A 10,269-nucleotide genomic window follows, 5' to 3' on the forward strand; every position below is an offset into this window, starting at 1 on the left:
CACAGTCGCAAAACTAACAATTTCTGAGGAGAAAACCCTGAGGTGAAAAAACAAATGACATTCACACACACAAATATATATATATATGTGTGTGTGTGTGTATATTATATAAAATATATGTGTATAAAATATACATCTTATTACGACACGATATTAGAATTACCTCATAGTGTGTTTATTCCGTTAGAACCTTCTTACGTACCGCAACTTCCGCCCGCCCTCTTTCAAAATGGCGCCGCCGCTTTCAAATGAACACGGCCGGACCGGGCATTTCACCTCCTCCGTTTAAACCTGACGAGGGCCGAACTGCTTTTTTTTCACAACGTCACGTCCGGTTTCCCGCCCTCTTTAACTGCCCGCTCCTAAGATGGCCGACAGCGCCTCTGGGTCGCCGGTAGTACGCGCCGCTTCCGGTGGGCGGGGCGGTGTCGGCAGTGGCTCCTGGGAGGCCGTCGTGCTTGAGGCGTTGGGGTCGCGAGGTGGTTGGAAAGTGGCGCCAAGATGGCGGCTGGGCCCATCTCCGAGAGGAACCAAGGTGAGGGCTGGGGCTGGGGGGCAGCTCCCCCTTCTTCAGGGCGGAGGCCGTTGAAGTGGAGTAATATTATGGGTTGTAGCCCCCCCAAAAAACCCCTCCCCTCCCCTCTTGGCGTGGCAGGACCATTGGCTTTGCATAGGGAGGGATTAATGCTGTAGTAGTATTAGTAATAATAATAATAGTAATAATAATAATAATAATCAGTAGTGGTAGCAGCTGCTAATTATTATTTCCAACAGAACAGTCTCTATATAGGGGGAGCTTCCCGTTTTGGAAGTGGGTGGGTGAAGTTGAAGCTGATCTTGTTAATAGCAACAGAGGCTAATTACAATTAATAATAAAGATTTCACAAGTGCGTGTGGCTATATTTATCATCACCCTTACTGTCAGGCCAGTCTACATTGGGGTCGCTTCCCCTTTTTGTACGGCGTGGGCGACATTAAAGGCACCATTATTATTATTATTATTATATAAAAGCTACTTTTGTTTATATTATTAAGTTTAAGCTGCTATTTTTATTTGCAGTAATGGATGCTAATTTATTGTTAATAATTCGGCTTTTGCGAGTGCAGGTGTCTACTGAAATGTTATTAAGTTGCAACTAACTTCAGGCATACTTGAAGTGAAAATCAATGTATATGTCTCTAGCTTATATGTCCATTAATTGCATAGGCCAGTTGGAAGGGATCCAACGGTCATCTAGTCCAACCCGCCCGTAGTGCATTCGTTTGGATGAGTTGGTGGAGAGATCTCTGAAGAGCCTGCTCTCTCTGTCCATGCAACTGATGTGTGTGTCTCCTTTCCTCTCTGCTCCAGATGCCACTGTGTATGTTGGAGGCCTGGACGAAAAGGTCAGCGAACCTCTCCTTTGGGAGCTGTTCCTCCAGGCAGGTCCGGTCGTCAATACCCACATGCCCAAAGACAGAGTCACTGGCCAGCATCAAGGTAAGCGATGCCAAGAGCATGTTGTTTTGGAGGGAGCATGTTTGTCAGCAGATGTAACATGGCACCCTCCATGTTGTTGGACTCCAGCTCCCATCTGTTGTCAGCCAGGATGGCCTACCTGAGCCATAAATCTTCCTTAGGCTTTGCTCATGAGCGAGCGACGGTCCCACCTATCTTGCAGTAAAATCCAGTTCACTCACGTGCATAAGAATTGTCTCCTTGGGGGGTGAATAGTCAGTAATTTCCGTGCATATAAGGTGCACCTTTTCCTGAGTCAGACCCATTTGCCCATCTAGTTCAGTGTTGTCTACACTGACTGGCAGTAGCTCTCCAGCATTTCAGGCAGAGGTTCTCTCCCAACCCTACCATGAGATGCCACTGGGAGTTGAACCCGGGACGTTCTGCATGCAGAGCAGGTGCTCCTCCACTAGGCTATGGCAGAGTGCCTACCCTGTAGGTTTGCGTATTTAATTAGCTTTTCTTAACACACCCTTTAAAAAGGCCCCTGCGGGCTGCAGCAACAAAATAATTAATTATAAAACAAATGAAACAGTTGCAACCTCAAAACAAGAAAAGGACAAAAATAATTCTAAATATACAAAAACAATATGCACGTTTAAAAACAATTACAATGTAAAAATGGTTGCAGTACAAATGCAGACGGGGACAATTTCTATATTTAAAGCATTCACATGCCTTCCTTCCATGATATTTATCCCAGGTCGCTTACAGTGCAAACTGAAACAAGCAAATAACCCCTCTCCCCCACCCAGCAAAGCAGTGTCTCCTGAATCTTTTGGGACCCCCCCCCCCCCCGGTTCCGTAAACTTATCCCGGGTGCCCCCTACCTTATAAAAAGCATTATTCAGAATAGCGGTTTGCATGTCACACCGATGAAGATAATAACACAATAAAATCAGAGCATTTACGATTAATTGCACACTTACTGAAAACCCAGTTAAAACTGACCGGGACTGGTTATAAGGAACATACGACTCTCTTGCTAGAACAGATCCACTGGCCTGTTTCTGGACACAATTCAAAGTGCTGCGTATGACCTATAAAGCCCTGCATGTCCTAGGTCTCTGAAAGACCATAATTCCTCATGTGAACCTGCCTGGGTTTTGAGGTCTTTGGGGGAGACCCTTCTCTGAATACTGCCACCCTGACAGGTGGGGACATGCAAAAGGGCCTTCTTGGTGGTGGCCGCTCCCAGACTTTGGGCCTCCCTTTCTCCTTGTCCTTTCTGAGAGAGATGAAGAACCCGTTCCAACAGGCTTTGGGGAATTGACTTCTTTTAATGAAAGGGCTGGTGCTGGGCTGCTTTTATTGTAATTATTTGTATGTTTTAAACAAATTTTATATATGTATATAGTTTGAATTCTATCAATGCTTAACTGTTTTTTAAATGTGGTCCCATTTCCCCAATGCTTTTAGCAATCCTTGGTTTTTTATCTGTAAACCACCTTGATTCCCATCAGGAAAAAAGACACGAGTATAAATATAACATCATCATCATCATCAGCAATAATTATTATTATTATTATTATTATTATTATTATTATTCAGCAAAACTGATGAACTTGATTCAGTAGTAATAATAATAATAATTCAGCAAAACTGATGAACTTGATCCAGTAGTACCAGCTTCTTAAATGATTTATACCTCTAGCACCTCCCGAGTTAAAACAAACAAACAAACAATAATGTGTTTCTGTGTGGATTTTATGTCTATGATTCCCCTCTATAAACTCACAGCATCTCCTCACACACTGGTGTTTCTGCCGAATCAATCCAAAGGACTTTTCGCTGCTGCCAGCTGCCATCTTCACTTGGTTCCGATAAAATGACTGAGCAGATGCTTAGACTTGATTTCATGGCAACCCTATTTTAAGTGTCTTTCTCATCCTGTCTCCTTCCAGGCTATGGGTTTGTGGAGTTCCTTAGCGAGGAGGATGCCGACTACGCCATCAAGATCATGAACATGATCAAGCTGTACGGGAAGCCGATCCGGGTGAACAAGGCCTCGGCCCACAACAAGAACCTGGACGTGGGCGCCAACATCTTCATCGGCAACCTGGACCCGGAGATTGACGAGAAGCTCCTCTACGACACGTTCAGCGCCTTCGGGGTCATCCTCCAGACCCCCAAGATCATGCGCGACCCGGACACGGGCAACTCCAAGGGGTACGCCTTCATCAACTTTGCCAGCTTCGATGCCTCCGACGCCGCCATCGAGGCCATGAACGGACAGTACCTGTGCAACCGCCCCATTACCGTCTCCTACGCCTTCAAGAAGGACTCCAAGGGCGAGAGGCACGGCTCGGCGGCCGAGCGCCTCCTGGCCGCCCAGAACCCCCTCTCGCAGGCCGACCGGCCCCACCAGCTCTTCGCCGACGCCCCTCCTCCGCCCTCAGTGCCCACCCCGGTTGTCACCACCTTGGGGCCAGGCGTCACCCCGCCAGGTATGCAGCCCTTATTTTCCTTTCGATATTTCTAAACTGGCTGGTGTTTTTCAATTTAGGTCTCTCTCTCCCCAGTCCCTCTCCCTGTGTCTCTGTCTCATGGGTTTTGAGAATGTTGAGAGTTGGCTGGTAGCCACAATGGCAGTGCTCTGCCTCTACAGGCAGTAGTGCTTCAGAAGAGCTGGAAACCACAGGGGGAGAACGCTCTTCAGCTCAGTTCCTGCTTGTGGGCTTCCCATTGTGGTCGTCCACTGCCAGAATGGGATGCAGGCCTGCTCCAGCAACCAGGCTCTTTTGATGTTCTTATGGAGCCTCCAGACCCACAGGCAGTCTAGACTCCTTAGGGGTATTTGGACCCTGGGAGAACAGGAGGCTGAACTAAATGGACTACTCACCTGATCCAGCAGCCAGGCTGTACTTACCGAATTAAAGAAAGTCACGGAGGGTAAAGTCACGGAGGGTAATGCTATCAGTGGCTGGTTGCTGGAAACTGGAAGAGGGAAGAGTGCTGTTGTGATTCAGTCCTGCTTGCCTGTTTCCCTTTGGGCTAGAAAAATGCAACCTGTGCTCCTGATAGAAGTAGTGCGACTCACACAACACATTGGTGATAAATATACACAGAATAATAATTATACATTCTTTATCAACCTTCTGAGAAAAATACAAAACATTAAACAAAGCCACAGAGACTTGCAAACTACCCAGCCTAAGATGAAGAAGAAGAGTTTGGATTTGATATCCCGCTTTATCACTACCCGAAGGAGTCTCAAAGCGGCTAACGTTCTCCTTTTCCTTCCTCCCCCACAACAAACACTCTGTGAGGTGAGTGGGGCTGAGAGACTTCAGAGAAGTGTGACTGGCCCAAGGTCACCCAGCAGCTGCATGTGGAGGAGCGGAGACGCGAACCCGGTTCCCCAGATTATGAGTCCACTGCTCTTAACCACTACACCACACTGGCTCTCTTATAATGAACTTATAATGTGTGGTTTCAATAGATTTTTCAAATGCTTAACTCAGTCTTTTAAATAAGCTCATGAAGATACCAACAAAAGGTTAAGTTCAGTGTTATTCTCAATACCGAGAGATGCTAGTGGAATTGTAGATAGATGTTAATGAAGTTGTAGATGAAGGGTGTCGGCGTTTTGTACCTGTTTCACCCTGGCAGTCCAAGTTTTTACTGGGGCTTGCAGGTAGCACCCCCCCAAGGGATACAGTATTATCTTGGGAGTTGAACATCTCATCGGGGGTATTGAGAATATCACCGAACTTACCTTTTGTTGGTATCTTCATGAACTTATCTAAAAGACTGAGTTAAGCATTTGAAAAATCTATTGAAACCACACATTATAAGTTCATCTTGGGTTGGGTAGTTCACAAGTCTCTGTGGCTTTGTTTAATGTTTTGTATTTTTCTCAGAAGGTTGATAAAGAATGTATAATAATAATTCTGTGTATATTAATCGCCAGCGTGTTGCATGAGTTTCCCTTTGGGGGCATCTGTTTGGCCACTGTGGGAACTGGATGTTAGGCTAGATGGGCCCTTGACCTGATCTAGCAACCCAGCCAGATGGGCAGGGTATAAATAATAATATGATTATGGAATCTAGGAGCAGAGCAGCCTGTTGAGATTTCTAGGTTCTTAGGGGGCAATAGGCCACTGCGAGAACGGGATGCTGGTGGACAAGAGCCCCCCCCCCCCCAGGCCTGATCCAGCAGGTCATCTTACGATGTTCTTATAGTTACCCCAAAACCGTGTTACTGCACGAAAGATGAATGCTCCTACTTCTCTGACATGGTTTACCTTAAACGGCTACAAGGTTTGATCGGTAGAGTAATCTGTTAAAACAGGGATTTGTGGGAGTGGGAGACACCTGGAAGCCAACTCACATAATCTCAGCTATTGGTCGTATTGTCTAGATGCAAGGTAATGGAAGTTGATGTCCCTCTCCCTTGAGGTCAAGCTTCAGTTGATCGGTTGGGTGGTAGGCTTCGTTTTAACTGGCAAGGCCGAGGCTCAAGGGCACACCAGTTTTCTGTTGTTCTGGTGGTTTGCTGTTGTAGCTGTGCGCCTGGAAGATGCTGGGCAGATGGAAGGAAGGACTTCTTCACACAGCACAGGATTAAACTGTGGAACTCGTGTCCACAGGAGGCAGTGATGGCCACCAACACGAATGGCTTTAAAAGAGGATCGCACAAATTCATGGAGCAGGAGAAGGCTATCAATGGCTTCTAGCACGAGGACTCTGCTCTGTCTCCCCTGCTCCTGTGGTTTCCAGCTTCTGAACGCCAGTCACTGGAGACCACAGGAGAGAAGAGAGTTGTCTTCTGCTCAGGTCCTTCTGGGTTTCTCAAAATGGGCATCTGCTTGGTGACTGTGAAACAGGGGTGAGAACTTAAATAAAATACTGCTGGGCCTAGGTAAAATACTGCTGTATAATCGATCACACACCCATCTGAATGCGAATGTCCATCAACTTTGTGGGGGCCCAGCCCCACAAATATTTTATTGTAGGGGCCTAGGAGTTGGCTCCTATGCTGTGAAAACAGGGTGCTGGACTAGATGGGCCATTGGCCTGATCCAGCCAACTTTGCTTATGAACATGCCTTTCCTTTTAACACATCTTTGTTGTACAGAATTTCAGGGTTTCTCTTCCTTCAGTGTCTCTTACAGTTCTCCTTTCCGCCCTCCACAGGCATCCCACCACCTGGATCGTTCCCTCCGCCAGTGCCGCCACCAGGAGCCATGCCCCCGGGGATGCCGCCAGCCATGCCACCCCCACCCATGCCGCCTGGCGCCGGTGCCCCAGGACCTCCTTCCGGAGGTGCTCCTGGAGGGGCACACCCTCCCCACCCGCATCCTTTCCCCCCAGGTGGGATGCATCCAGGTACGTTTTGCCTTTGGGGGCAACTCTTCCTCCCTCTCTCTGCAAAATAACCACAACACCCTTAGTTGCAGTGGACCTCTGCCTTCCTCTTAGGGCACTTACTGTTTTCATTTTAACTAAACAATTTTTATGCTCCTTACTGTAGTCTCTATGCAATTTAACAATGTACAATACAGCTGTACCTTGGTTTTCGAACAGCTTAGTTCCCGAACGTTTTGGCTCCCGAATGTTGCAAAACCGGAAGTGACTGTTCTGGTTTGTGAACTATTTTTGGAAGCCGAATGTCTGGCGGGGCTTCTGATTGGCTGCAGGAACTTCCTGCAGCCAATCAGAAGCTGCAGTTTGGTTTTTGAACGTTTTGGAAGTCGAACGGACTTCTGTAACGGATTCCATTCGACTTCCAAGGTACAGTGGTACCTCGGGTTACATAAGCTTCAGGTTACAGACTCCACTATCCCAGAAATAGTACTTCGGGTTAAGAATTTTGCTTCCGGATGAGAACAGAAATCGTGCTCCGATGGCGCAGCGACAGCAGGAGGCCCCATTAGCTAAAGTGGTGCTTCAGGTTAAGAACAGTTTCAGGTTAAGAATGGACCTCCGGAATGAATTAAATATGTAACCAGAGGTACCACTGTACGACTGTATACAGAATACAATCTGATTAAAATCATAGAACCAGACTTCAGTTAAAATTGCTTGCTGGAGTAAAATCTTCACTGGGCACTGGAATGTCAGGAGGGCGCAGGCTTGTTTGACCTATGGAACTCACTTCTAGCTGAGTTCGAACAGGCCCTTTACCTGCTGAACTTCTGGTGCCCAGCAGGGGCTTTTTATTTCCTTATTTTATTTCCTTTTTATTTTGTGGAACTGGGCCCTTGATATTGACTGCAGCACAGCACCTGGGTCATGGGGAACCACTAATAGCGACTTCCCCGAAAACCTTAGCGATTGAGCAGGGATATGAGGGATTGGGCAGTCCCTGAGGCACCCTGGAGCTAAATAGTTAAGGGTCTTGTAAGATGCGCAGAGGTGTGTCTGGAACCTTCACTGCACACCTTCTCGCGAATGCTGAAGACTTACCTCTTCACCCTGGTTCTTGCCGCTTGAGTTTTCAGGACCCATCTTATTTTTACAATTGCAAGTACAGTCATACCTCGGGTTACAGACGCTTCAGGTTATGTGTTTTCGGGTTGCGCACCGCGCTGAACCCGGAAGTACCGGCACGGGTTACTTCCAGGTTTTGGTGCAAGCACATAAGCGCTAAATCACACTTTCGCGCGTGCGCAGAAGTGCCGAATTGCGACCCGCGCATGCGCAGACGCAGCACTGTGGGTTGCGAACATGCCTCCTGCACAGATCACGTTCGCAATCCGAGCGTCCACTGTAGTTTCAAACTTAACGCTGTGTTTTGATGTTGCACCTGCCCTGGCATCTTCAGGCGGAGGGCAGATAACCAATAATGCTGCTGCGAATACTCCTACTAACTTCCGCACCTGCGTTTGCAGGAATGCCACAGATGCAGGTACATCACGGGATGCCCGGGATGGGCCCTCATCACCCAGGACCGCCGGGGGCAGGAGGCCAGCCGCCCCCCCGCCCTCCCCCAGGCATGCCCCACCCTGGACCCCCGCCCATGGGCATGCCGCCCCGGGGCCCTCACTTTGGATCGCCGATGGGTAAGTGCCAACAAGCCTTGGGGCGGTTAGCATCCTTCCAAGTTTCTCTTTTTGTTTAGTACAGAAACTCCTTTGGGAGGTGAATCTTTTCAGCTGGTTTCTTCCTTATGCCCTGTTCTTTCATTTGCATGAAGTGGAACTACAGATCTCAAATCCAGACGTGTGTGTGTGTGTGTGTGTGTGTGTGTGTGTGTTAAACCTTTCCCCACGTGCTGCTGCTTTTGGCGGGGGCACTTGCTCATTCTGTGCTGTCCATTGTTTCTCCCGGGCTGTCGTCTAATCCAGATACCTCCTCTTCTTCCTCCACCAGGTCATCCCGGCCCCATGCCCCCACACGGGATGCGTGGGCCGCCTCCCTTGATGCCTCCCCACGGATACAACGGCCCCCCTCGGCCTCCGCCCTACGGCTACCAGCGCATCCCTCTCCCCCCTCGGCCCACCCAGAGACCCATGGTGCCGCCCCGGGGGCCCATGCGGGGGCCCATGCCCCCCTAGGCAAGACAGCCGGACCGCAGGCCAGCGTAAGAAAAGGAGCTTCCTTCCTTCCTTCCACGGATTCCTCAGATTTATCACTTTCTTTCTTTTCTCTCCGGACAAACATTCCAGCGTTTCGTGTTTTTGCTTTCCCTGCGTGAAAAGAGGCTGCCCAACACCAACTTGGCAGTGTTGCGGGTCTTTGCTTATCCTTCATGTTATTAATATTTTTTTTTTAGCTGCATCGCCTCCTGGAAGACGGAACAGGGTTTTAACATTATTTTTTTATTACCGTTGTTACAATTCCTCTTTGTGACACCCAACTTAGCCATGTGATTTGCAAATAAAAGTCTGGGAAGATGCTCCTAATATTATTATTTTTTTAAAAAAAGAAAAAAAATAACAAGAGTTCCTTTTACCAGCACCCACCCATCCTTAGGGCTCCGGCTGGTTATTTTTAAGCTTCTGTGGTGGATTTTTTCTTAATTAACCACACCAGTTGTGATCTCTAAGCTTTACCTGGTAAAAAACAACAACAGCTGCTTGGGGAAGCCACAGAAGTGGAGTCTAGAGGCCTATGCATCACACAGGCTTACAGAGAGGCATTCCGCCACCTTACATTTACACATGTATAGAAATTAAGTCACATTCTCAGAGGAAAAGCGGGTATTGTCTGATTTGGGTGCCTGATTCAGCAAGACAAACAGGATGTCTGCTCTCAAAGGCTCTTTTTCCTGTGCAAATTTGCGTGACACACTTTAAAGACAGTCTGAGTAAGCAGATTCTCTTACCAATACCCTTTCATACTCTCCCCCCCATCTCTTCACATGTAGGCTGTCTTATGAAAGATATACTATAATTCCCACCACACCTACAAAGGTCCAACAGGGTGCCAGGCACTGTCTATGAATGCCTTTGGGGCTATGTGCAGTCTGTCATAGGTGGTTGGCTGTGGAGTTCAGCATTTTGGCACCCTAATCCTTAATGCTGATTTTATTCTGGGTGTGTTCAGTGAAAAATTGCTTCACCTCCAAAACCTGCAGCTTAGGGGTGTGAGTATTTTTTGGGGGGGTGGGTGGGACGTTTATTCATCCTACCTCTCTTTTAAATCAGAACCAGTGGAGACGGTGAATGTCCTGTGTGAGTGCCTGGAGGCGGTTGGAGGATGGATAGCTGCTAACAGATTGAGGTTGAATCCTGACAAGACAGAAGTACTGTTTTGGGGGGACAGGAGGCAGGCGGGTGTGGAGGATTCCCTGGTCCTGAATGGAGCAACTGTGCCCCTGAAGG

At 48.0% G+C, this 10,269-nt stretch overlaps 1 protein-coding gene across 1 annotated transcript; it reads left to right on the forward strand.

The window, feature by feature from the left end:
• The first annotated feature begins 377 nt into the window (after positions 1-377).
• On the forward strand, positions 378-9,341 carry SF3B4 (splicing factor 3b subunit 4). The gene is made up of 6 exons (XM_081841150.1): positions 378-535; positions 1,352-1,480; positions 3,403-3,945; positions 6,638-6,829; positions 8,335-8,505; positions 8,816-9,341. The coding sequence occupies exons 1-6, from the start codon at positions 502-504 to the stop codon at positions 8,998-9,000; spliced, it is 1,254 nt and encodes a 417-aa protein (XP_081697276.1). The 5' UTR covers positions 378-501; the 3' UTR covers positions 9,001-9,341.
• The last annotated feature ends 928 nt before the right edge of the window (positions 9,342-10,269 follow it).

The sequence above is a fragment of the Podarcis erhardii genome (assembly GCF_964252035.2).
Source record: "Podarcis erhardii genome assembly, chromosome: 15".
NCBI classification, from domain to species: Eukaryota; Metazoa; Chordata; class Lepidosauria; order Squamata; family Lacertidae; genus Podarcis; species Podarcis erhardii.

What these genes read in the sequence shown, in the direction of transcription:
- SF3B4 (XM_081841150.1), top strand. Translation starts at nt 502, where the DNA reads ATGGCGGCTGGGCCCATCTCCGAGAGGAACCAAG. An exon ending in GCCAGGCGTCACCCCGCCAG is followed by an intron (nt 3,946 to 6,637) that starts GTATGCAGCCCT and finishes CGCCCTCCACAG; the next exon opens with GCATCCCACCACCTGGATCG. An exon ending in CCCAGGTGGGATGCATCCAG is followed by an intron (nt 6,830 to 8,334) that starts GTACGTTTTGCC and finishes CTGCGTTTGCAG; the next exon opens with GAATGCCACAGATGCAGGTA.